The 27,610-nt window shown below is 37.7% G+C and overlaps 4 protein-coding genes and 1 pseudogene across 5 annotated transcripts; 2 read left to right on the forward strand and 3 right to left on the reverse strand.

Annotated features, from left to right (window-relative positions):
• Positions 1-271: 271 nt before the first annotated feature.
• LOC105161263 (peroxidase 5-like) lies at positions 272-1,683 on the forward strand. Its single transcript, XM_020693186.2, has 2 exons — positions 272-571; positions 704-1,683. The coding sequence occupies exons 1-2, from the start codon at positions 326-328 to the stop codon at positions 1,475-1,477; spliced, it is 1,020 nt and encodes a 339-aa protein (XP_020548845.1). The 5' UTR covers positions 272-325; the 3' UTR covers positions 1,478-1,683.
• Positions 1,684-2,305: 622 nt separating this feature from the next.
• Positions 2,306-3,917, reverse strand: LOC105161264 (peroxidase 2-like; annotated as a pseudogene). Its single transcript, XR_016065305.1, has 2 exons — positions 3,403-3,917; positions 2,306-3,241 (listed from the first exon to the last, which is right to left on the reverse strand). The product of XR_016065305.1 is annotated as a peroxidase 2-like (transcript).
• A 465-nt stretch (positions 3,918-4,382) lies between these two features.
• LOC105161241 (peroxidase 5-like) lies at positions 4,383-5,759 on the forward strand. The gene is made up of 2 exons (XM_088879854.1): positions 4,383-4,604; positions 4,864-5,759. Exons 1-2 carry the CDS (start codon positions 4,383-4,385, stop codon positions 5,623-5,625), a joined length of 984 nt encoding a protein of 327 aa, XP_088735980.1. The 3' UTR covers positions 5,626-5,759.
• Positions 5,760-6,334: 575 nt separating this feature from the next.
• Positions 6,335-12,830, reverse strand: LOC105161242 (coatomer subunit beta-1). Its single transcript, XM_011078867.3, has 6 exons — positions 12,671-12,830; positions 9,852-11,910; positions 8,946-9,455; positions 7,985-8,070; positions 6,928-7,134; positions 6,335-6,604 (listed from the first exon to the last, which is right to left on the reverse strand). The coding sequence occupies exons 2-5, from the start codon at positions 11,895-11,897 to the stop codon at positions 6,930-6,932; spliced, it is 2,847 nt and encodes a 948-aa protein (XP_011077169.1). The 5' UTR covers positions 11,898-11,910; positions 12,671-12,830; the 3' UTR covers positions 6,335-6,604; positions 6,928-6,929.
• A 6,058-nt stretch (positions 12,831-18,888) lies between these two features.
• On the reverse strand, positions 18,889-22,383 carry LOC105161243 (putative WRKY transcription factor 2). Its single transcript, XM_011078868.3, has 5 exons — positions 21,757-22,383; positions 21,295-21,534; positions 20,398-21,218; positions 20,115-20,270; positions 18,889-20,003 (listed from the first exon to the last, which is right to left on the reverse strand). Exons 1-5 carry the CDS (start codon positions 22,075-22,077, stop codon positions 19,259-19,261), a joined length of 2,283 nt encoding a protein of 760 aa, XP_011077170.1. The 5' UTR covers positions 22,078-22,383; the 3' UTR covers positions 18,889-19,258.
• Between the last annotated feature and the right edge of the window lie 5,227 nt (positions 22,384-27,610).

A 27,610-nucleotide genomic window follows, 5' to 3' on the forward strand; every position in this document is an offset into this window, starting at 1 on the left:
TTTCCTAAACCAAACCCAACACAATACAATTTACATGTTTAGAAATTGAGAAAAGTATGGGGGAAGATGAGAGGGAATTAAGATATTATGAATGGAATTGGTACAAAGTCAGATGACTGATCATCATTAAGAACACTTCAAACCTTGTATATACTAAGTAATCCCTACAGCTAAAAACACGGTTATCTGTCATCATAACTGTATTAAACTAATGCCAATCCGTGCAACTTTTTCAATCATTTTGTACTATATATACACTTGAATCAAACATATACCTCATCCATCAGTCTCAAGCTATCAGCATCCTGTAGTTTTCTTTCACAACATGAATTCCAAGATGTCAAAGTTTGCAGCAGTTCTTGTGCTGGTGCTCTGCCTGATTTGCAGCAGCTCTACGGCTAAGTCTAAGTCATCAGGGGGCAAAACGCAGAAACTCCAAGTAGGATATTACGCTAAGACGTGCCCGTATGCAGAGATCATTGTCAGGCAGGCTGTCGAAAAAGCCGTGTCCAAGAATCCTGGAATTGCCGCTGGCCTCATCAGGATGCATTTCCATGATTGCTTTGTCAGGGTATGTATGAACGTGGCTAAAGTAGTATTGACTTCTATAATGAAGATTATTGCTGATGATAAATCATGTCTGCTTATCAACTATATGTACCCCTTCATGATATACATGTTGCTATGCACGTGATTACTATAGGGTTGTGATGGTTCCGTGCTGTTGGATTCGGTGCCTGGAAAGCCAGCTGCGGAGAAAGCTAGCCCTATTAATTTCCCCAGTCTCCGAGGTTTCGAGGTGATAGACGAGGCAAAGGCCCTGATCGAAGCTAAATGCCCTGGGACCGTGTCTTGTGCAGACATTCTAGCCTTTGCTGCTCGAGACAGCGCCCTGAAAGTAGGGTGGATTGGGTACGACGTGCCATCAGGGCGTCGGGACGGGCGTGTTTCTCTTAGCTCTGAAGTTGTGCAAAACCTTCCACCTCCATTCTTCACAGCCAGCCAACTGAGGGACAACTTCAAGAGAAAAGGGCTTTCACTTGACGAAATGGTGACGCTCTCTGGTGCTCATTCCATCGGTGTTTCTCACTGCTCTTCCTTCTCCAACAGGCTCTCAGGGTTCAATGCAACATTTAATCAGGACCCTTCTCTGGACCCTGGATTTGCTGCATTCTTGAAAAGTAGATGCCCGGCTCCTGGTTCTAGCAACAGCGATCCTGTGGTGAACAACGATGTTCTAACACCTAATCAGTTGGACAACAAGTACTATGTGAATCTGAAGAATCATAAGGGGCTCTTAACCTCAGATCAAACATTGTTTGATAGTCCATTGACGAGCAAGCTGGTGGTGAACAATGTTAAGTACGGGTCGGTTTGGGCAAAGAAGTTTGCTGCTGCAATGGTGCATATGGGATCCATTGATGTGCTGACAGGAAAGAAGGGAGAGATCAGAAGGAACTGCCGTGTCGTGAACTGATGATGGTTTTGGCTGCTGTTTCAATTTTATTCTTTTATAATTATTCATATGGTGGGCTGCAGACATTGGAAAATAGTTGCAGAAATAAAGAAGTGGTGAACATGTTTTCCTTGTATGATTTGTTCAAATTAACTTGTAAACAGGTCCTTTTCGTGTGACTCCAAGGATGAATGAAAACTGTACATCGTACTTGGTCTTTTGTTCTACTGGTTTGGTCCTTTCAAAACCGCGCTGTCAAGAAAGAGCATGAGTTATCTTTTAGCCAGGAAATGTTGGAAAGTATGTCTGTCTACATCCATAATGTTTTATTAGGAGCAACTACTCCAAAATTAATTAATTATAAGGACAGAAAATCACACCAACTATTATAAATTTAATATTATAAAACAATATCATGCATACTTGGAGTTACATTACTCAGATAATTAAATCAGTATATATGAGATTTTTGAATCCCGAAATCCTATGGTGGGAAGGATTTATTTTTATTGGAGGCGCCACGGGTCTCTAAGGTATAAACTATATATAATTAGTCAAAATTTTTTGATATTGCCTCTCGATTTTGTTATAATTCATTAACATCATATATGCTTTTTACACCATCTATATATTCCTTATTCATGGTATTAATGAGTTGCATTCTCATTGCATGGGTGATAATCACAAGTTGGATCTCCCCCAACAACGATCGACTTTGTTTTAAAGAGATGGGATCAATTCACAAGTCCAACATGCAACCATTGTTTCTCTTACTCATGTTCTTCAACTTTCAGCATAGATAATGAAGAGAATCATCATCAACTCTTAGTTCAGTAAATGTCACTTATTACAAAGAAGAAGCCAATCATTTTATGTTACCAATAAAGTAAAGTTGTCCAGAATCTCCACTTGCATGGGAGGAGCAACAAATATGAGCGGAATGTCAAAAAACGAATCCAAAGTTACAAAATGAATACCTCAAACATTTAAGTATGGATTAGATCCACATGAATATTTCAAATAACATGAATCAGTTGACAACGTGGCAGTTCCTCCTGATCTCACCTTGTTTGCCGGTGAGAACTTCAATGTTGCCATACTCACAGTTGCAGCCGCAAACTTCTTATCCCACACATTCCCATACTTAGCATTGTGCACCACCGTTTTTGCTGTCAAGGGGCTGCTCAGCAGAACCTGATCTGACGTCAGTAGCCCCCGATTCGCCTTCAATCCCACGTAGTACTTGTTGTCCAGACGAGTAGGGGTGAAGGAATTAAGATTCAATGTGGGGTCTACTGTCGGACTGCAGTCGCATTGGCAACTGGTGGAGGGCAGATTGTTTCCCAGAAAGCAGCATAGTTAGGGTCCAGGGTGGGATCTTGTGTTGGATAGAGCCAACTAGCAAAGGAACAGCAGTGAGAAATGCTGATAGAATGGGCGCCTGAAAGAGTCACCATTTTGTCGAGGGAGAGTCCCTTTCTTGCAAAATTGTCCCTCAGTGTGGTGGCATTGAAGAATGGGGCAAGCAAATTCAGGACGGGCTTATTTATGAGGGACACATTCCCATCACAATGGCCAGATGGGCCATCGTGGTTTATATTCCCAAGTTTGCAGGAGCTGTCACAAGCTGCGAACGCGAGGATGTCGGGGCATAGCTCCAGGGCATCGAAGCTCCAGTTCTACTTTTGCTGCATCTATGACTTCAAAGCCTCGTAGACTTTCCTGGTTTGGTATGCTTTGCTTTTCTGTATTTGGTCCGTCCAATAGTACGGAAGCATCACATCCCTATTAACACACAGAACACCAGTCATGAGAATTAGTAATTTTAACAACATGCAGCATAATTAATGTTGCAGATGGGAAAATCATCGATTCTACAAATTAAAACCATAATAAGAAGTTGATGAGCCAAAAAATACACATAGGTGATATATATGACTGCATACCCTGACAAAACAGTCATGGAAGTGCAACCTGACAAGGCCGGCACCAAGGTCACAGTTGAGAGAGACGGACTTGTTCATGTACCTTTTCACCAATGGCGTCGGTAGGAGGAAAAGAATATTTGTAGAACCCGAGCTGAAGCGGTGGATAAGCCGCAGAAGTGATTGAAATGAACAAAATGAAGAAAGAAAGCATAACATGGAAACTTCTTGGAAGCACTGTTCACGTATCTGATCAAGAGTACTAGTGAACAGGTTTGTACGTGCTAAATGCTGTTGTTGCTGTGGAGAGATTGGTTACAGGCATTTATAGGAGGTAGAATGTCGTGGAAATTGAGAATTAAGTGTCCGAGCCAACGTGTGTGGAAGTAAGTAGATTACAAGTTTATACAAAGAGTAAATGTACATGTCTTGGTTGTCTCCACCATCAACCTTTACACGTCAAAGATAACAAGACATAAAATTAATGTCAACGACTTATGAAGTCTTTCTTAATCAATAATAATGCAAGCAATACTTGGAAGAATATATATATATACACACACATACATACTATGTACTACTGCTCAGACATAATTTGTTTCATGTATTAATTAAACAAGTCAAACTCTAAATAGAATGTCAATTCAGAGAAGAACAGTCAGAACAACGGCTTCCTAATTAGTTCCCTTAAATCTTTTAGTTGGAGAAGAAAGGCTTCAAACTCAAAGGAGATTATTTTAAATTTTACTAAGAGATTGTAAGGAAAAACTAAGTGAATAACGTGTAAAAAGATAATGGATGTAAAAGAACACAAGTTTATAAATTTAGTTGCAAGTTGCTTACATCTATACACGTCCTGGTTTTGAGAATTGATCCACCATTACACCAGATTAAGAATATTAATTTATCTTCATCCCGCCTACAACTACAAATACTACCCCTCATGAATCCATCTGCAGCATCCATACCTTTCTCACTTCCTCTTTGCATACATCATAACAATGGCTTCCAACACCAGGAATATCCCAGTTATTCTTTCTTGCTTCATTTTGTTCGTATCACTCACTTCTGCAGCCAATCCACCACTTAAAGTTGGGTTCTATAAATACTCTTGCCCCCCTGCGGAAGCCATTGTGAGAAAGTATGTGAACAAATTCGTTTCTCTAAACCGTGGCCTTGGTGCTGGCCTTGTCAGGTTGCATTTCCATGATTGCTTCGTCAGGGTACGCATGTTATAACACCCTGAATCTACTGTTTGCTAATCAACTTCTTATTATGGAATTTCAGAATTGATTTCTCCATCTTCAACTTTGTGTTAGTTGAGATGTTAATGCTCCTTGTTGTAATTATTTCTCAGCACTGAATGCATGGGTTCCTGAAATCATATCTTTCGCTAAAACAGCTAATGCATGCTATATTTGTGTATGTTTCGTACCCAAATCTGAAAAAGTTTGAAGTTTCTCGTATTTTATGTGTTAATAGGGATGTGATGCTTCCGTACTGTTGGATGGACCAAATACAGAAAAGCAAAGCATACCAAACAAGGGAAGTCTACGAGGCTTTGAAGTCATAGATGCAGCAAAAGCAGAACTGGAGCTTCGATGCCCTGGAATAGTGTCCTGTGCCGACATCATCGCCTTTGCAGCTCGTGACAGCTCCTGCAAACTTGGGAATATAAACTACGATGTCCCATCTGGCCGTCGTGATGGGAATGTGTCCTTGATAAACGAGCCCCTCCTGAATTTGCCTGCCCCATTCTTCAATGCCACCACTCTGAGGGACAATTTTGCAAGAAAGGGACTCTCCCTTGACGAAATGGTGACTCTTTCAGGCGCTCATTCCATCGGCATTTCTCACTGCAGTTCCTTTGCTAGTCGGCTCTATCCAACACAAGATCCCACCCTGGACCCTAGTTATGCTGCTTTCTTGAAAACAATCTGCCCTCCACCAGTTGCCAATGCGACTGCAGCTCCGACAGTAGACCCCACAGTGAATCTTGATTCCATCACCCCTACTCGTCTGGACAGCAAGTACTACGTTGGATTGAAGGCGAATAGGGGGCTACTGACGTCGGATCAGGTTCTGCTGAGCAGCCCCATGACGGCGAAAAAGGTGGTGTACAATGCAAAGTATGGGAATGTGTGGGCTAAGAAGTTTGCGGCTGCAATGGTGCGTATGGGAAACATTGAGGTTCTCACCGGGAAACAGGGGGAGATCAGGAGAAACTGCCGTGTTGTCAACTGATTGACTCCGGGTTTTGGCGCAGTATCTGTATAACAAGATTGCTTCAGCAACGTCTTTTGTTTTAATTCTTTTTCTAACTATATTTTCTGTCTTCCATTGGTGTGGTTAATTTGATTCAATATATGTTTTTCATATCTTTGTTTCTCGATTCCAAGTGGAGATGTATCTGAAAAGTTCATGGGAAAAAGATAATTTTTGGTTGTATCAGTTGGCTTATTTTTAACTTTATGCTTCATCTATTTGTCAATTAATTTGCAATTTCAATTTAATTTGGCCATAACTTCAGAACTTGGACGAAGAATTTAAATTTTGGCAGAATTCATGAGAAACTAAAGATCAATACATGCAATCCAACCCATGAAATCCCAACATTTTCCTTTAACTTTATGAAATATTTTTCGAATATAATTATTAATATTAACAATTAATACATAATAATTATAATTATTAGATCTAGATGTTTCATATTGAAAATTGTAATTAATTCACTAAAAAAGTCGGGTTAATTTAATGCTTAAGTCTAAACTTTTGGCAAAATAAAACAAAATTTCAAGTGGTCTAGCTGTTAATAATTTGCTCAAGCTTTCTAACTTAATGTACTCGAAATTTCATGAATAATTTAACATAGTTAATACTTCCCAGCTTGTGTGCAGAATATATTTATACCCCAAACAAAGCAAAGCAATGCAAAGATTACCACTCCTATCCCTTATCTGCTGAATGCATTTGAAGGCATGTATCTTTTGCAGCAAAAACGAAATACAATTAGTTCCAAGTACTTGAACAAAAACTCACCTAAAAATACAAACAATCTCTTTCCCAATCTCCTCTACAGAAAAAATATCTCAAATATAGTTTTTGAGTGTCCCCATATGAAAATTAAAAGATGTGAATGCCAAAGAAAAAAAATTATTCTCAACAAGCTAACTATCCTCCCATGAAAGTTTGCTAATGGCACCCATCAGTCGAAGAGCAAAACCTGCACATCATAACATAAAAAGACTTAATTGAAAAGAAACAAAAAATAGTCGACTGGAATGACAACTTGGACAATCTTAAAGATAGATGGTTCTTTAATAGACCAAAAATACTAATAATATGAAGCCTGTGGATGGACAGCCGCCCTCAAGTCTATTAATTCTCATCTTATAAAATATGCTGCCAGAAAAGAAGATTTTCCATGTAGCAGCTTGAAAGAGGCAGTCTGCATTATAAATAAGATATTCATAGGCATTCTACTTTATTCACACACGATCAAGTTAGATGTATCGCGCAACCTTAAAAAAGTGCTCTAGTATTTACCATCAGCTTCCTCCCTTCTGCTTGAGAGTGATCTTGTCACCCAAGCTAAGAGCAATTCCCTGAGTCTTGCTCCTTATCCTAATATATCCATTCAGTTTGCCATCTCCCTGCTTCTCAACACTGACATTTACCAAAGCATCCTCCCCAAAAACACTCTTTGCATACAAGTTAGCAGCCAAGAATCCACATTCACCTTCTAGAGCAGACCTGGAGATAAGCATAAAACACAACAAAGGCACATAACAATTAATATATTAAGAGTTACCACTAAGACTGCCACAAGAGAAAAACAAAAAAATTGATTAATGGCGAAGGCTTGACTTAGCTAAACTGAACACTGATCCTTTCAGTTTCTCATTTGCTGTGCAATCAACTTTTAGCAACTCTGGCTATCATTTAATATAACTGAACTAAGATCGAGCTTCATGCATTAGATGAAAGGACGACTTCTCTGGAAAAGTTAACTACCGATACAACTTGTCTTCACTAGCAACAATTTAGAAACAATGTCAAGCTAATCGTTCAGGACATCTTGAAACATCTTGTTACAAAACAATTTGGCAAACCTCTACAAAGAGGTAATGCCAGATTCAATTTTGCAGTAAAGTGATCTATAACTTAGCCTACAGTGGAATTCAAAAGCAAGTAGAACCTTGAAATAGTTGGTTTTTGATACAGTGTGCATTCTACACCATGAAAACTCCAGCCATAAGACAAGCACAATGTGAAGCATAACTTAACAGAATTGTGTTATTAAGCAGTATTTAATCCAAAAAACCCCCAATAGATTAAGCATTCTCATAATTCTTGTTTGGGAAGAAACCCTTTTCATCAATTGCAAATGAAAACAAGGAACCATAAATTATTCAATAATAATGCAGAGGAAAGAACTTCAGACCAAAACGAGAAAACATAAGTGGAAAATAGCTTCAGGAGAGATGACTATTTTACTTTTCCAAAATGAATTAGACAAAGATACAATTGTCATAAATGAGTGAGAAACCTTTGCAGTTATTGCAATAGTAATACAGTCAGGTAGAATCACAAAATGACTTACGAAGCAGTTAGGCATTTCATGTTGGTTGACTTGATAATATGATCAAGAAATTCTTTTTCATTTGTAATTATGGTGTTTACAGCAACCTGCCAAAAGAAGAAAATTAGAGAAAGGGAAAAAGACTGAAACCAAGCAGATAAAAACACATATAATTAGAAAGATATATGATTTTTATGAAAGAATAGTACTACTGTTTGGACCTGACAGATGTAGATTATGAATGCTAAGGCAAACATAAGGTAGACATAACTGCTGCTCATGCTCTAGTAGGAAAGAGTGCTAGTAACAGAGTAATGCACGTTATAGAAATAACATTACAGAAGATCAATTTGCTCAAAAGTGGATATAGGAATGTACTAAATAACCTACACTTGCAGGAGGGAGAATGAGAGTAAATAAAAAAGCAATGAAATCACCCACATGTGATACCAACCATACCGACACGATCAAGCTTCATCTCAGATCTAACGACTTCCTAGCGCATGATAATATTATCCTAATAGCTATCATATGATTTACCAATACTATATGCAGAATTACTTGAAGATTCCAAACATGTAACTTTTTATGTATAATCACATTAAACCACATTCTTCCAGATCAAGCTTTATCACTGAATGTACTAGAAGGCAGCCTGATTGCCATCATTTCTCCTCTGATTGATATGAGTTAAAATTTCCTTCAAATTTGTTGATCGATAAGGCTACCAATTTGTTATGAATGAGTAGCCATATATCATACTATCTTTACCAGCTCATTAAACTTGTGCAAGTTCTTACAAGGGTGACTAGCCTTGTTAAGTTCATAATCCATCCAAAGTATGTAATAATTCGTTTAAAATATAAAAGTTATAACTATAATTGAGCATTATGCCTAGAAAATTGTAGAAATAGTGGAAAATGCCAGGTATCTCTAGAACAACTGGAGATGGATAATGCAACAAGCTAAGTGAGAAAGATACCTTGTTTTCCCATTCAAATTCTGCCCACATGGTCCTAAAAGCAGTATCGCTACACACAGCAGGAGATATGTAGTCCATGATATCAATATGGATATCATTGAGAACGACAACAGTACGCTCGAGCACATTCGAGGTCTCGTAGACAATGTTTCCAAATATGACTCCTGTCTCAGTAGAGGAAACCTTAATGTTTGCTTTTATTTGTTTGCTTGACTCAGGTGCTAAAGTATAATTCTGAGGGCGCTCAACAAGTTTAAGATCACCCATTGTAGCCAACTCCAAACACAAATTCTGAAGGGTCTCTTTTGTTCTATTAATAACTGTAACATCCAGGACAATATCATAATGATGAACTGTCACATATGCTTCAGCATATACTGGATCACTAAATCCTGTGAGTTGAATGATCCGGTTTAGCTTATTTGCATCATCCGCATCCTTAACAAACTCGCCAGTAGCACGTTTTAGATCATCTTGAACCTCGTCTTCCAGCTCCAGCTGGCTCATACCCTGGAATCAGGTAACAATGAGAGACATGAAAAAAGTAATATATTGTGTTGTCCACAAAACAGATATCATAATTAAAGTCTTTAGTCACAAACTTGATGATCTGCTCTTGTGCATTAAGAAGAGGTCCTTACAATCATATTTTCAACGTAATAAACCAAAGTAAACTATACTTTCTAGCATCCAAAAACTTGAAATATCCTACATCCACACTTAAGGAAAAATAAACAAAGAGTGTATGAAAGCAGATACTGCAATGCGAAAAAATATAACCTGGTCAATAAAATAAGCATCTCCTGGAAACAAATCTAAAGAACAATTAAGGAACTTCTATACTCACTGAATATACACACACACACACACACATGTATACAACAAATGGCAAACGTAGCTCAGAACCTTTCTGCTCTTCAAATGGTAGAAGTCAATGAGATCATCAGGCTGTGAATGAGAAATCTGAGCCTTCGCCTTAATTTCTTCAGTTTCACGTAGCTGTTTATCTGAAAGCATTTTAACAAAGCTCTCACGGCAAGACTTCAACCAGATCTTCCTCTCAGCGTCCCCTGTGTTACACAGCAATCTTATGCAAAGAGCAATCCTGTCATAGGAATCATTATCAATTGGGTGAGGAAGAACTGAAGATTGCCCAAGTTGTAACATTGAGACCATAATCAATAATGCATTGCTCGATGCTTTGTTCACTTCAACTTTTGATGGTTGAACCTCCTCCAATCTTAGAATGAGCTTTGCTAGAGTGCAGGCAACAATTGCCCCAAGGAAAAAATCACCAGTGAGAAGAAGAGATCTCAAATTCTCAGTAGCCAAAGATCCTTGAACCATAATGTTAGGGGAGATTGTAGTTTCAGAGGCAGCACTTTGAGTTGCATAGGTCCCATCAGCAAGGATAGCTGGCCTCCTAGATGAAACAGTAATTGAGGTAGCCTGCTGGGGCTTCTTTGATGAATCGGCAGTTTCCACATCTTCAGATATGGAAAAGAATGGTAAATCCCCAAGGCACTGCTTTATAGTTGCAATGGCACCCTCAACTTCGGAAAGAGATAGAGAATACTCTCCAAGAATCCAAAGAGCACATGAACAAACTCTTGCTGCTCGAATCTGATAAAAAGTATCCAGAAGCCGGGTGATTATAGAAACCCTTAATTTAGGGTTGGTTTCAATTATCTCTCGCACAAAAACAGCAACATCCATCGCAGAGGCAACATTGTTATCTCCCAAGAAATCCATCAACAGGTGGACCACTGTGCTTGCCACTTCAGGGAACTTTATAGCACAAGAATGGATTGCTTGAATGAGCATCTGACGATACTCACCATTCTTCTCAAGCTCCCCACTTTGAGTTTTCATGACTTCCTTCTTCAACGTTTGCACCACCTCATTGACACTGCGGGGTGTGATCAATTCCAGAACAATATCAAGTGTTTTCCTTCTGATGTCCAGATTCGGGCTTGAGAGTGCCCTTAGAACATCCATAATCATGTCAACCATAATATCCCTGTGGGAAGACTTGAGTTCATTCAGGCGATCGAGCACAATGAGCTTAACATTATTGTCACTCTGTGAGAGAAGAAGCTGGCAATATGTGTTTGCTGCAGCTCTGATAGCTGTGGGAGCAGAAGACAAAGAAACAAGGGTTCCAGCACATTCATAGACAACAGCAGCTGAAGGGGCATTCAGTAAAGATATAATGATCTTAATATATTTCCCTTTTTCAGCTTTGTTCGTCCTGCAAACTTTTCGGATAAGCTCCAGGACAACCATCTGCAATAGTTCCCCCCAATCTGAGACTCTGTCTACATTGGTCAAAAGGTAGTTAACAGCACGATCCTGGGCACAATTGAAAAGCATCAGAAATGCATTCCTCTTAGCTGATTGATCCTGCTCTGTTGAGAGAAACCTCTCAATAGTCTCTGGTGCATCAACCAGCAGCTGCTCTCCTTGTGGGAGCTTGTAAATTGCCATCACAGCAAGAATTGCATTTCTCCTAACATAAGGGTGTCGATGCTCCAAGTTTGAGATAATGGAGGGAATCAGAGGTTCAATGATCTCCACCTCATTCAGCCGGCAGAGGAACCTCAGGGTAACACCACGGATATATTCATTAGGATGCTGAAGATTATTCCTGAGATTCTGGCAGATTAATATCATTTCTGGTAACACACGCCCCTTTCCATCAGTCTTATCAATGATCTCCAAATAGAGCAATAACAGTTTTTGGACAGTGTGGTCCTCAGAGGGTAACACATATCTAACAATAGTAATGAAGAGCTGAGGCAACGTTTCGCCATTTAGCAAAAGCATGATTGCGTTTTTCATGGCGTCAATCTTAGCTGGAACATCATTCCCTTCAAGAGCTTCCTTGATCTCATTGGCAAGTGCTGGTGTTCCCTTATCAAAATGCACCAGCAAAGAACAAGATTTCTCCATTTCTGCTTGCTATCTAGTCACATTAGACCCAAACATTTATTAATATAAACACGAACTTTTAACAATGTATTATGCTGGACATAGATAACTTGTTTAATGTATATTAATCTGAGACTTAGTCATTCTCAGCATATGAGTTGACTCAATAATGTGCCACAAAAGAGCTAACAGATTCAAACAAACTTCAGCTGTTAGTCATGGCATAATTAATTTCTGGTATTATTATTAAATGTAATTATAGTCTCCATATTTGCTGTAAACTAAAGATCTAACATAAAAACTTGAGTTAATAAAAAATATTGAAGACCTGAAGAAAGTGTACTCAAGCAATCATGTAACAAACAGAATCAGATTTAGCAACATCATGCCACCTCCCTGGCTACAGTTTATCACATACTGAGTGTTCTGAGACAAAATCACAATTAGAAATGATTAAAATGAAGCTTAAATCCATAACAACCTAAAACCAGAACAGCACACTGTCACCTCATTAACTGAATCCGAACAACAAAAACGCAAAAACAAAATCATCAACCTCATCACGCAGATCCACCAAACGCACACATCAACACACACTCCATTATCCACTATAGCAAGAGAAAACGAACATACACGAACTAATCATCGGTGCATAAGTATTCACCCAGTAATTAACAAAGAAATTGTTAGATGTGTTGAATACACAACATACAAAGGACAGAAATTGGGAATTCAGATCTAGACGAAAGTAACAACAAATTGAAACGAAGGAAATGAGAAGGAGAAGACGTTACCTAAAAACGTAATAGAGAGATCGGCGATCCGGCGAATGGGGTTTTAGTCTGAATAAATTTGAGTTGGCCCCGATTTCCAAAGGGAGGGCAGTATAAGGTAGTAAAGTAACCAGTTCTCAGATCTGCAGCCGTCTGTTTTCCCGTTTTTATTCTATATCGTATTCCTCGCGCTTTATATTTCTAAGCGAGAGCGAGAGCGCTTTCTAAGTTGTTTCTTTTTCAACTTTTAACCCCTCTCTCATCTCGTTTTGCTACTCAAAGTTTCGTATAATTGAATTACTACCAACAAAGTTAATTCTAGTTGGCATTTCGGAGTGTTGCCAAAATTTTTATTTTTAGAAAAGTAATTTTTGTTAAAAAAGTTGAAAATTACAGCAAATTAAAAGTGGATAGTCTTTTTATACAAAAATGAAAAGTAGATAAAAACTAAATTAAATATTGTTTTGCGAAAAAATATTTCTAAAATAAATTTAATTAATTAAATATTGTTTTGTTCTTACGCGTTAAAAAGATATTATATGTTTAATATTTGCACTTGTCTTTTGATAGTAATAATAATTATATTTTCTCAAAAAATAATTTTACTTCAATTAATATATCTCATTTTTAATCTTTTTACAAATATTTGTCGTTTATATTGTTGTAATTTTAATTAGTTACATGAAGAATCCATAGATTAAATTGAGAAAAAAGAGAAAAAAATATTTGGGTTCCAATGTGGTTTTTATTGCTTTTGATTTCTAAATTCGATTGTTATATTTCAAAATTTGTTTCATCACACGAAACTGAAATTTTTCCAACAATCTTGAAGAAAATATACAGGTTTTGAAAGATCGAATTTTTGTTGTAACATTGAAATAATTTTTGTAAACACTGTTTTTAAAACTCGGATTTTTCCTGAAATTATTTAAACCCTACTTTCAATTTCCTAAGATATTATAATAGCTGAACAGATTTCTGTTGCAATTTCGGTCACACCCCATGTCGACTTGATCGGTCTGTCGGATAAGTTTTCAAGCCAATTTTTCAACACTGGCAATAGTGAATCAAAATTTGGTTTAACGATGAAACGACTCTTAACAGTAATTCAGGTGACCAGACCCGAACCTACTGATACCGATTCCAAAACTACTAAGATAGCGTAGTGGACAGAGATGGATCAAATAGGCCGAAGAGTGATCTTGTCAGCTTTGTCAAATACGCTCTTCGACGTCTATTTTTCCGACTCTTATAGTGCTAAGTCTATGTGGGATGAGTTGGACCAGAAATATAATACTGAAGAGCAAGAGCTCGAAAAGTATTTTGTTTCCAAATTCATACGGTATCAAATGGTTGAGGACAGGTCTGTAGCTGAACAGACTTAAGAGATTATCAACCTTGAGCATGCTCTGGCTTATGTTGAGATGAAATTTCCTGAGAAGTTTTTTTGGTCATATCCATAGTGGACAAATTTCCCAAATGCTGAGAAAGTTTTAGCATGACACTCAAACATCAGAAAGGGAGACTGTCTCTGGATGATCTAATGATTGCTATCAGCATTGAGGAAGAGCACAGAAATCAGACCCATAAGATGTCGGTTAAGCATCAATCCAGGACCAATCTAATAGTGGGAAAATAGAAAGTGAATAAGGTTCACTCGAACTCAAAAGCCATTAATAAAGGCAAGGCCACTAAGAATAAGAAACCAAAAGCAAACAAACCATACTAGAATTGTGGGCAGGTTGGATACTGGGCCAAACTTTATCCTAATAAAAAATCCAAGACTAGGCAGATAGTTGTGAACATGGTTGTGGGAGGTTTTAGCGGTGCTAGCACTTCAGGAGCAACTGAAGGGTATGTATCTGTACAACCTGAACTCCTGACTATTTACGAACCTTGTGATTGGTTTATTAACACTAGAGCGGATGTGCACGTGTGTGATGATAAATCTCTCTTTATGTCTTATCAGGCCATCAGTGGAAGGACAGTAAACATGGGGAACTCCAGTCCTGCTGAAATACTTGGGATAGGAAGTGTGGACTTGAAATTTCCTTCAGGGCTCATTCTGTCATTGAAAAGAGTTCAACATGTACCACTGTCACAAGAAATATTATTAGTGGTTCTGTAATAGTTAGGGAGGGATGTGAATTAACTTTTAATTAATAAAGATGTAATTCAACGATTTGGTATTTTTGTTAGTAAAGGTTATTTAGATGATTGCTTGTTCAAAGTTTGAGTTGAGAATAATAATTAAAACGATGTTTCTGATTCTATTATACTGAATGTTGAATCATCTACTCTGTGGCATAGTAAGTTATGTCATTTAAATTTTTATTCAATCAAACGGATGATGAATTTGAATTTAATTCCTAGTCAAAATATTGAAAAAATCACAAATGTGAAGTTTGTGTTGAAACTAAACAAGTTAGGAAACATTATCAGTCAATTGAAAGGGATTCATAAATACTTGAGTTAGTTCATACAGATATTTGTGAGTTCAATGAAGTTTTGACTAGGGACCACAAACGATATTCTATCATCTTTATAGATGATTGCAGTAGATATTGTTATATTTTTCTCATGAAAAAGAAGGATGAAGCCTTAGATAAGTTTATTTTGTTTAAAAATAAAACAGAAATCCAAACTAGTAAGAAACTTAAAACGACTTAGGTCTGATAGAGGAGGAGAGTATGAGTAGAGTAAGTTCAATAAATTGTCAAAATTTTGGCATAATCATAAAGAGACTCCTCCGTATTCCCCTTCATTTAATGGAGTAGCTGAACAAAAGAATAGAACATTTAAAGATTAAAGTCTCCTACTAACCTCTGGGTTACCAAAGTACTTGTATGGAGAGGCTTTGAATACGGCTTGTCATATTAACAATAGAGTCCCTCTGAAACACAATACGAGTAAACTCCTTTCGAATTATGGGAAGGTAGGAAACCTAGCCTCAAATACTTTTGAGTATGGGGTGCCTAGAGAAAGTGCTGGTCCCAGAACACAAAAGAACGAAATTAGGCCCTAAGACTGTTGATGTTGTGTTCTTAAGCTATGTGGAGACAAGTTATGCATTGAGATTTTTTATCATTAAATTAGAAATTCCATGCATTAAGGTTAACACATATTCCTTAGATCTTGGGAGATCTTCGATGTATCCGGCTCGAGTTCTTTCCAATCAGTCATAATTTTTAGAACGAAAATTATGTAGGAATTTACTCGTTCCGCTTCTCCTGGCTAGGATTCTACCATGGACTTCAGTGGAGTGTAGACGCCTCACTGCATTTCCTGGTAGTACTTGTCGAACCTCAAATTTTTTTAGCCACTCTTGTTCTTCTTTTGGCGTGAGAATTTTATAATCAATCCTCTTGAGATCGTTGTAACACTTGTTAAGAATTTCCATGAGAATTCTCTTCTTTGTATTTTCAGAATTTGAAAATATTCTCTGTTTTCATAGTAACTCGAACTTTCGTTCGGTTCCATTTTCTCTTAAAGAATCTCCTCCATTAGTAGATAAATAATATCAAAATATAATATAATCATATATTTCTTCAATAAACCTAGGCTTTGATACCATTCTAGGCAAACATTAACAAAAAATTGTGAAGTGAGTGCATATGGACTAAAACCGCCTTTTAAAAGTTGCATAAGGTAAAAATATCCAAAAATCTGCCAGAGGACTAAAAGTAAGCAATTTCGAAAGTTACTGGACCTAAACAAATATGGGCATAGTTATCGGACAAAAAATAAAATTAGGCATACTTAGCGGACTAAAATAATACTTTTTCCTTTTTACTTGCTAAATATTAAAGATTGTTTACACCAATGTTAGAGCTTTCCTAAAAAATAAATTAGAATCAAAGATAGAGAAAGCTCGCATTATTAGATGGCAAGTTGAATGCCAATATTATTGTTATAATATTAACGTTATAAAATCTCATAAAAATGTTCTTGCAGATTTCCTGACGAGAGATGGAGGCAACTGAGCAAACTCCACAATGCTGAGACTCGGGCACCTTCGGGAAAACTTTGAGGAGCTTGACAGGAAGTTCGGGCAGCTAGCGATGAATGCCTAAGTTGTCGGAAAAATCCAAAGAGCTGGTCTAGACACAGTCCAAGTCACAATAAGAAGTTCCTTATTAGCATCCACATCGCTATGGAACGACTTACGAGAACTAATTCGGAATGCATCACCTTCAGGGATGACTCACGAGTTGAGGGAGCATGTCCTAAAACATGCCTTTAGAGTGCAGGACTCTAGACTTGTACTGTCGGATTCAAGTACCGATTGCACAAGGCCATCACCAAACTCTGGTGAAACGACAAAAAAATTGAGTCACAGGAAATGCAAATTCTTGTAGGTTCAAATCAACCCAGCACCTCCACAGTTAAGGAGGGAGAGATTAGCCTTAAGCCCATGACAGGCATCTCTAAGACTAATACTAACGAATTTATATCTTCTTTGGGAAAAATTAATTTTCCGCAAAGGAGTGAACCCAGGCAAGACCATTATCGAAACATCTGGAGAATATAACAGAGTCTGGATGTTAGAAAGGTCGAAACCAGAAGATGTCCGAGAATGGTATGATTTTGGAGCTCTTGCTTCATTTCCTATTATGTCACCAAGTTTTTTGGAGATTTCTAAACTTCCGGAGTGGATAAGTGGGACGGTCTTTGATTCATGGCAAAATAACCCCCACTTAAAGAGAGGCGATGTTCTGGAGATAAAATTTATATCAATTGCTCCAAAAATAGTAGGAAAATGGTCTCATCCAGCATTTCATTTCATGAAGTTGCAGAGGCCAGATATGGTGGCTTTTAATAAAATCAAAGCTGCCTCAGGAGAAGCTCCCTTGGTGTCAGCCATCAGTGAAAATAGTATCTCTACGAGAAGAGTTTTGGGATTATAGGTCTGTCTCACTGAGATGGACAAAGTTAAGTATCCATTCAAAATTTTCTCCAACAAAGTGAATGGATCATTCCTATTAAATTCCATGACAGGAAAAAGCACTGAGTTCATAGAAAGTTTATTTGAGAAGAAAAGAATGTTAATCTGAGAGAATAAGCTGCCGGCGAATGAAGCTACAAGGATGAAGACGTGCAACATGTTGCATGTTGGGCAATGACAAAACCATTTGTGTCCTTGCTGTGAAAAGTAAGAGAAGCCCTTGTTCGGGACAAAAATTCGAATAACACAAAATAAACCTGAACCAGACCAAGACAAGGGAAAAAGAAAAATTTTTGCAAAAAGAAGTAAAAATTAGAAAATATGAAAAAGCAAGGATAAGATAGTCGGCAGAAAAAGGCAGAGGCCAACAGTCAACAAAGCAAGAAAACCAACTGAAAATCACATGACCAACAAGCCATTATGACCAACAGTTGGAAAGGACGAGGCAATGACAAACGCAGTGACATCATTCGAAAGAGACAAGATGATGACGAATGCAATGATGTCATCAAAAAATAAATTTGGAATCCGAATTTGAAGTTTGTGGACGCCTATAAATAAAGATGCAATGAAGCAGAAGGGAATTATTAGAAAACTTCTCCTACTCTTCAAAGCATTAGAGTTCTGAGTCTTTTCGATCTTTTGTAGTGTTTTAATCTTTCAGTTTATGGGGGTTTCCCCAACGAGTCAAGCCCTCTAGCTTATAAGAGGCTAAACAGTTGTCTCCTCCAATGGAGGAATAATATCTATGTAATATTTTCTATATTTTTTTAATAAAAAAAAAGGCTTATGTTCCACTTGTTTATCCAAAATATTATTTAGTCTCTTCTTTGAAGTACCTTCTACGCCCTAAGGTAGGAAACGAAATAGGGCTATGTTGTTTGTTATTGAAAGAGCCAAGTACATGCGAACTATCAGCTGCGGTTGTGTGGTTGGAGGAAGTCTGTAAAATCAAGGACTTGGAATACCCGAAAACAAGGCAGTCAAATAAATGTATAAATTTATAGAAACTTAATTTTATTTCGGAAGCATGATGGGCCAAGCTAGGGCATGTATATGGACTATATTTAGTTTTTTATAGAAGGGCAAAATGATCACTAATTTAGCTGAAGGACCAAAATAGGACATATTTGAAAGATACAGGACCAAAATGGGGAACCAAAAAATTAAAGGACCAAATCCGGAAATCCCTAAAGCTACCGGACCAAAATTGCTTTAAAGCCCACATTGGATAAATTATTCTATTTTGAAATTAAATCTATCTAAAACAATTAATTTCTACAATGCCATTTATAATTATAATCACATTAGTTTCAAATCATACACGCATTTATATGTAGCCCACAAAATCAGAGACCCAATATCCACACTCGTTAATATATACAGACATATTACGTGCATATCTGATCGATCATGCAGCAGATAGCTAACAAGAAAAGCAAACAAAAGAGGGACGTCGACGCATCACTCCGTTCACCAATTTTCAAGAGCAATTTTACCTTTTGGTGATCATTACAATGCCCGAAAGAATTAGTATATATCCTATATAAAAGTTCTGCTCTGGACAGTGGACACAACTACAAGAAACACAAGAATCAGACAATATTGTAATGGAATGGAAATTTTGTTACAGGTTTGGCAACAGTGCCTGTACGTACGTACGTCTATATTGCTCCATTTCCAGGGTTAGGTATGGATAGGCAAGTATCATATAATTCACCATCATCCCTCTGCTCCTCTTTCGGCTTCACAACTTTCGCCTGCTGGCAATCTCTCATTTCGTTCCCTCGACAAGAAGATTGATTAACTGCTGATGTTGCTGCATAGTTGCTGTAGTGGAAGTTTCCAGCCAGAGGCACATTGGTTGATCCAGCAGCAGCAGCAGCAACATGGTTAACTTGTGACGGCAGTGGCATGTAATCCGGCAACATCGGATAAAGATTAGAAGATGGGTAATTCGTCTTCATTTGATTGCCGTTCATCAGAAGAGAGCTGTAATTAGGTAAGGAATGGAATGGAGGAAAGGAGAGCGGATAAACTGAAGAAGCTCCGAAATTCAGGTCGTTGGTGAAGTTTCCGGGCAGATTGGACCTCATTAGTTCGTTGTAATTCAAGATTGGTTTTCTTTCCAGGTACAAACTGGAGAGGTCTTGAACCTGTTTTCCTGCTTTCGGGACATGATGATGATCAGGTTTCTGTGGCAGTGGCGCTGCGGTAGGAATGGTGCTGTTAGTGACTGAAGGCGGTAGATTGGCAACATCAGAAATCACGAGGCTGCCGTTTTTGCTACAAGGCACTTCGTGGTTGTGCTTTCCTTCGTATGTTGTTACTACGGATTTTATATCGTTAGCAGCTCTTTCGACGTGCTTTCTGACGGGACATCCTGGAGTAGTGCACTTATAATAACTTCTGCAAGAATAAACAACATAAGTTATAAAACATGGATTAGTTCTCAACTACATTTGACAAACTTCAATAATATTGTAGTGATGCTTAAGTTGCAGCTTTATATGTTCATACCTAGGATTTGGATTTCCTTTAACAACCTTTTGGCCGTATTTTCTCCATCGATATCCATCATCAAGAATATCAATGTCACTCTCTATCTGGACAACAACTCTTGGTTCACGTGTAGACCTTGCTGTGGTGGTTTCACTTGGAAAGTTATCCCTCTTCCTACCCAAAGACAAAAAAGCCAAAGTAATCAAAACAGTGAAACAAGTAAATTTGCATAGCTAAAATGAGCTTTTCTTTAAGATAAAAAAGCTAGCAATTAGCTGTCCATATATATGTATATATATACCTTTTTTTGGGCTCACATTCACCATTTTGATCATCATCTTCATCATTGAAAGAGATGCTCTCTGGGCTAGCCCCAGTTTGATCATGTTCGGCATCCTGACTGGCAAACGCAGAGGAGAATTCTTGGGTCTCAACAGACTCAAATATCGTGTTCATTCTTGATAGGGGATCGGAAAAATCACTAAGAAATGAAGTCGAAGATGTCCCGTCTAAACTATGATCAGGTCTCCAGTCCGAGGCAAATGCAGCATCCTTTCCGTCTGTTTTAAAGCACGAAGTTGCGCTACTACCTTCAGGACTCATGTCAGACGACGACATTTCACTTACTAACCGCTTAAAGGGCTGAGGTTTGGGGTGATTGTGGGAGCCCTTATACACGATTTCTGTAATTTGGCCATCGTGCGAACGTTCCACCTTCTTCTTGACTTGGCAATTTGTGTTAGTACATTTGTAGTAACTCCTGGGATATTCACTTCCTTTGACGTGTTTCTGCCCATATTTCCTCCAGTAGAATCCATCTTCTGAATACTTAGCCACTTGATCTTTGGGAAAGTATGGTCCCCTCTGATGATGATGATGCAGTTTTTCTTGATTAGGATGTGTGGTTGGTCTTATGTCTTTGCTGCTGTGGTGATGATCATTGTGACTGCTAATGAACATTTGATGATTATTTCTTGGCTGCAAACTGCTGCTTAAGTATTGATTATTGTTGTTTCCTAAGATCACTACTTGATCAGTTTCTGTAAGTGTGTCTTCAAAATAGTCGACGTTTTTAGATGTCGTATCTTGCAAATCCCTTGGATATTCGAATTCCTCAAATGCCTGCTGATCATGAATATTGTTGTAATTAATAATGAACATTGTTGTAATTGTAACTAAAATAAGTTAATATTGTTACCTTATTATTTTGAAGCAATGAAGTGTTGTTAGGCAGGAGTGATGAGTATTGAGAAAGGGGTTGCTTGGAGGAAGAAGACTGGGGTGCAAAGGTGTTATGATCATCCCCACAGGCACTGGGACTGGCACTGGCACTGGCACTGGCACTGCAGCTGCTGGCAAGTTTGAGTTTGAGCTTCAAGCTTTCATGATTAGGTGAAGGGAATTGATGAAAAGTCCCAGTAGTTGGAGATAGTTGCGCCTGCACCACTTACAATTCATATATAATTAATAATCCTATATATTACTAATTATATGATTCACTTAACACAATAATTAGAAAGAATTAAAGCTACCAAATCTAACAATTTATGTATAGTACTGACATGCATGCATGCATCTTTATTAATTATTCTAATTTCATGTACATCTTCATTTAATCACATGAAGGAATGTATGCATATAATTAGGTAGGTGTAGGTACCTGAGCATTTGGCAGCATGATAGGAGAATCGAGCAATGCAGAGGGGCTCAAACCTGGGGGTACGGTGAAATAAGGGGAACGGAGGGGCGTGGTGGCCAGGCCGGTGGTTCTGAAGCGAGCGGCATTGATATTTGAAGCATTGAAACCACATTTTGCAGCCCTTCTCTCAGCAATGCTAATGCCCTTGTTCTCATTCTTGTGATCATTCTCACGCATTAATATTTGGTGATTATCATCGTTGTCATCATCACAATTATTAGAATCATGAAACTCGTCTTCTTTCTTGACAAATGGTGGGGGGCCTCCTCCATTTGCACCCATCTCTCTCTCTCTCTCTCTTGGATCAATCTCTCTTTCCGAGAAATTAATCAAAATTGTCCGATCACCAATCTACATGTCTCAAGAACTCATTTCATTCTTTAATTGCAGTATCAATCAACCATCGAAACCCTATATAAAATATAGGGTTTATAAAAGGATATATGTGTGAATATTGATTGATACCGTATCTACATGTAGCTGGTAAAATGAAAAAAAGAATTGTATAGATAGATAGATAGATAGATGGTTTAAATGTGGAGAGAAGAAGAAGAAGAGGAATATTTCAAATGTTCAAATAGTAGTGGGGAGGAATGTTGAGCAGCTGCCTAACTGCAGCTCTCTATATATTAAATTCCCAAGTTAATTAAGTCCATTTTTTCACTGTCTCCCGCCTTTTGCGTTCTGACATACATTCTTGAATGCATGCGCGTACGAGATAGAAAGAGAGAGATGGACACAACAAAAAAGGTAGTGAGTTGTGAAAATTAATGAATTTAATTCATATGGGCTTCTCCTAAAAAACAGGTATGTCTGCGAGTAATTATATATATAATTGCTAATTAATAATTGGTTAAATAAATGTACTTAGTACGTCGTATATGTGTTGATATTTATCAATTGAAGTGATCATGACATGTGTGTGTATATATATATATATGTAATTATTTGATAAATAGTATATGTTGTAAAGTTTATTAATAAATAAAATGAAATGATGCATGTGATTTGATGATGTAAATATTAATTAGTGGTGGGTGGGTAGGTAGGTAGGTAGGTAGGTAGATAGGTTACGTAAGTGCATGGGAGTAGACAAATAATTAACGATGATAATATAGTTAATTTAGGTAGCGGGCAAATTGCAAAAAGGCATGGTTTAGCGGGAAAGTATGAGGGGAGGTTTGGATATAGATGTAGCACAAGATATTGGATCCGGAGGAGGGGGCAGTGGCACTCGCACGTTAAATATGTCAGCCACATGTCCACTGCACCTTCTATAATGTAGATTTTGTTACATATTTATATTAATAAGGATAATATATATATATATATTTATATATTAATTCCTCTTCAAAATAATTTCAACCATCAAATTTTAACGAGATGAATATTGACTTATTTTACTATATATAGTATTTTTAACTTATTAAAGACTGCAAAAAGGAAATGTCATTGGAAAAAAAACACCAAGTAAGCAATATTGGTGAATATTATTGACTCATATATTTTGTGTTTTTTCCTAAATATATACCATTCCCGTGAAACTTAATTTACAAGTCAAAATCTTGCATGGTCGACGCTAAAAATTGTATATTTGGTCGATCTAAAACAATTGAATATCATATCATTTTCAGCGCCAGTACTTTTAATTTTACCCTAAAGATCAGGGAAAAATATTAAAAACATAAAACTTCAGTATCTAGTAGATCTAGCTAGTTTCTTATAAAATTTTCAGTAAGCAAAATTCTTGAAGTAAGATTGATGCCATGATTTCATGAAATTTTATTTTATTTTTTGTTTAATTTTATTTTATATAAACATCCTAATAATCTTCAAAATGCATAGGTTCAAATGACTTAAAATATGTGTTCCTCTAAACCATTAAATCATAATAATCCTTTATTATTGATGCAACATTAATCATGTATGTTGCGCATACTTTTTGAACGTGACTGCAAGGGATGCCAAATTGAGTCCACTTATTGCATGAACATTCTCGGTTTGCAATTTTGACAACATGAGTATTGAGTCCATGTCCATTATGATGTTTTGTAATAACCGAGGCGGACTGTTGAAACTGATGGTATTTGATGACCGTATGCTTAACAAATTTTTGTTGCCAACGTGTGAACATCTTGTATGCAAAATCCGTCCGCAGTTGGTTGTTGGTCAACATTACACTACTCTTTTCGCAAACCTCTCACGAAAATAATGAACAGTACGTTGAAGCGTCATCTCAACTATCACTGTCAATAGAGGCGGCGAGCAACTTTCAAAACTCCATTGATGCATTCTGAGATGTTGGTAGTCAAAATACCGCATTTTCATCCACCATTATGAGAACCTGTCCATTTTTTCTTGTTAATCTGGTCTAAGAATTAAGGCTAAATTGCATTTATTACCCCGTATATTAGGGAGGGTAGCATTTCAGGGACTGTAGTTAAGGGTGTAGCAAATAGAATCCTAGAATTAAATTTTTTTTTGCAATTGAAGGACTTCGGCAATCGGATTTTGCAAATTTGCCGGAAATTGCTTACCTGGACAAAAATTAGGGTTTCAATTTGGGATTTTTGCTGATGTGGCAGGGGGATAAAAAAATTTTGCCAACTAAGCTAAAAAAACACAAAAAAAAATAAAGAAAACAAAAAATAAAACCCAAATTAAAAGAAGAAGACTCTTCTCTCTCAAATCGACCGAAGCATTTTCTGAGAAAAAATCCTTAACCCCCAACATTCCCCAGCTGTGATATCCAATTTCCAACTCTTAACGTCATCATCCATCATCATCACATTCTTGTTGAGGATTGAGAAATTGAGAGTGGACAGCGAGTTCTTGCCCGTGGAGCTGTTGCAGTCGACCTCATCGCCGGCGGCTAAAGCGGCATTGTTGGTGGTGGATGTGGTGGTGGAAGACACGGAATCCGCTGTGCTCGTGTTGCGGCGGTCGGGTATGTGAAAAAGGAGGTCAGAGGAGTTGCATTTCAGGACTGGGGGTGGTTACTTTTGGGGGTGAAGAGAATAAAAATTTTCATGATTTTTTGGAGAAAGAAAAAGAAGAACCAAAAAATGTAGAGAGAGAAAAGGAGGAGAGAGAGAGAGAGAGAGAGAGAGAGAGAGAGAGAGATGAAGATGATAATGTTGATGATGAAGATGATGAATAGAATACAGGGGAAGAAAGAAGAACCAAAAAATGTAGAGAGAGAAAGGGAGGAGAGAGAGAGAGATGAAGATGATAATGGTGACGATGAAGATGATGAATAGAATACAGGGGAAGAGTCTTCTTCTTTTAATTTGGGTTTTATTTTTTGTTTTTTTTATTTTTTTTGTGTTTTTTTAGCTTAGTTGGCAAATTTTTTTTATCCCCCCGCCACATCAGCAAAAATCCCAAATTGAAACCCTAATTTTTGTCCAGGTAAGCAATTTCCGGCAAATTTGCAAAATCCGATGGCCGGAGTCCTTCAATTGCAAAAAAAAAATTAATTTTGGGATTCTATTTGTTACGCCCTTAACTACAGTCCCTGAAATGCTACCCTCCCTAATATACGGGGCAGTAAATGCAATTTAGCCAAGAATTAAAATGCACCTAGTTTTTGGCTCTTTAATTCGATTGGATTTTCTGATTTGATATTCAGAGACAGCTCTCCAACAAAGATCCTTGTGAAATAATTTTGGCCCATGACCAATTGAGTGAGGCCCGAAGCATTCACTGGATGGCCCTTTTGATCACCAAGGCCCAACCCTCACTCCACTCAAGCCCACAATCCGCCTGCCCATACCCATACCCGACCCGATAAATGTTTAACCCCGCAAAACCTAACTCTAATTCATTTCCCTCATTTCTTCCTTTCATTTGGTAGCAGCCGTCCACCCCCTCTACCTTTTCTCTCACCTCTTAGTTTTTCTCCTTCTTATCCAAATCTTCAATGGAGGTTTTCCAATGGTGTTGGGAACATCCTCCACTGCCATTCTCACCTCTCTCTCGTCTCTTTCATTAGCATAAAAATCTCCTCTCCTTTGTGGATATTATAACTGAAAATACTAGAGCAAAAATTCTTTGTGTTCATGAATCTCTTTGTGAAACCTTTGTGGTTAATCTTCTGAGTGAATTGTGGTCTATTCTCTTGGTGAGAAAGAAGAAACCGTGAGTGCGTGGGTTGCCGTCCTTCGACCGTGTCGACCGCCTCGGATCTTTGGCTCCCCGAGCCGATATTCTTTATTCGCTTTCTTTATATTTCTGTAATTATCATTGTTGTATATTTGGCTTGTATTATTTAAGGGTTCAAAATCCATAAATCTGTAATATGTAAGTTAGGATTTTTTGTGCTTCCGCTGAAGGGTAAAAATCGAACAGTGGTATCAGAGCGAGGTCTCTGATCCTTCGCCTCAGTGGTGGTAATTTCTCTAAAGCCCTCCTTTATTTTTTTCGAAAATATTGCTGCTGTTTTTTTTGTTTTGGGAGAAAATCTACTATTGTTTCTTATTTGTTTTGGCCGAAAATTGCTGCTATTTTTTGGCGAAAATTGCTGTTGTTATCTCTGCATATTTCTATGTTTGGACGATATTTTTTGCTGCTGTTTTTATACTGTTTTGGGCGAAAATATTGCTGCTATTTTTTATACTATTTTGGGCGAAAAATTGCTGTTGCTTTTATATCTTCGGGCGAATATAACTGTTGGCTTTTATCTGTTTTTGGGGCGATAATATGCTGCAGTTAAAATATGTTTTTGGGCGATAATTTTTCCTGTTATTCTTGCCTTGAATATCTCTAGTTGTTGCCGTTATTTATGTATTCGGTTGAAATATTTGTCTGTGATATTTTCTGTAAATATTATTATTGACCAATTGAGTGAGGCCCAAAGCATTTACTAGATGGTCACCAAGGCCCGATCTTCACTCCACTCAAGCCCACAACCAGCCTGCCTACCCATACCCGACCCGTAAATGTTTAACCCCCCAAAACCTAACTCTAATTCATTTCTTCATTTCACTTGGCAGCAACCGTCCACCCCCTCTCCATCTTCTCTCACCTGTTAGTTTTTCTCTTTCTCCTCTAAATCTTCAATGGAGGTTTCTCGATGGTGTTGGGAACATCCTCCACCGCCATTCTCACTTCTCTATCATCTCTTTCATCAGCATAAATATCTCCTCTCCTTTGTGGACATTATAACCGAAAATACTAGAGCAAAAATTATTTGTGTTCTTGAATCTCTTTGTGAGAAACCTTTGTGGTTAAGTTTCTGAGTGAATCGTGGTCTATTCTCTTGGTGAGAAAGGAGCAACCGTAAGTGCATGGGTTGCCGACCTTCTTGTGGCATTGTCGACCGCCTCGGATCTTTGGCTCCCTGAGCCGATATTCTTTATTCACTTTCTTTATATTCCTATAATTATCATTGTTGTATATTTGGCTTGTATTACTTAAGGGTTCAAAACCCATAAATCTGTAATAGTTATGTTAGGATTCTTCGTGCTTCCGCTGAAGGGTAAAAACCCAATAATCCTTCAACATGATATTTTTAAAATGACTGTTGAAATTAGAACACAGATGACTTAAGCAATACCGGTGCACGCCATGAGGGGGCACAAAATCTGAACTTTCACCTACTTCTTTAATGATACTAAGGTGACGGTAAAAAATAAGGCACATCCCATGTCGGCCCAGTATAACATGTCTCCTTAATTGTCTAAGAAACCACTTCCAAGATGAATATAATTCTTTATTGACAATTGCTAAAGCAAGAGGGAGTACCTGTTGATTTTCATTAATAGCAGCAACAATCAACATTTTGTGCTTGTACTTTGTGTATAAATAGTTCACA

The sequence above is a fragment of the Sesamum indicum genome, linkage group LG4 (genome assembly GCF_026168435.1).
Source record: "Sesamum indicum cultivar Baizhima isolate 11 linkage group LG4, ASM2616843v1, whole genome shotgun sequence".
Lineage (NCBI taxonomy): Eukaryota > Viridiplantae > Streptophyta > Magnoliopsida > Lamiales > Pedaliaceae > Sesamum > Sesamum indicum.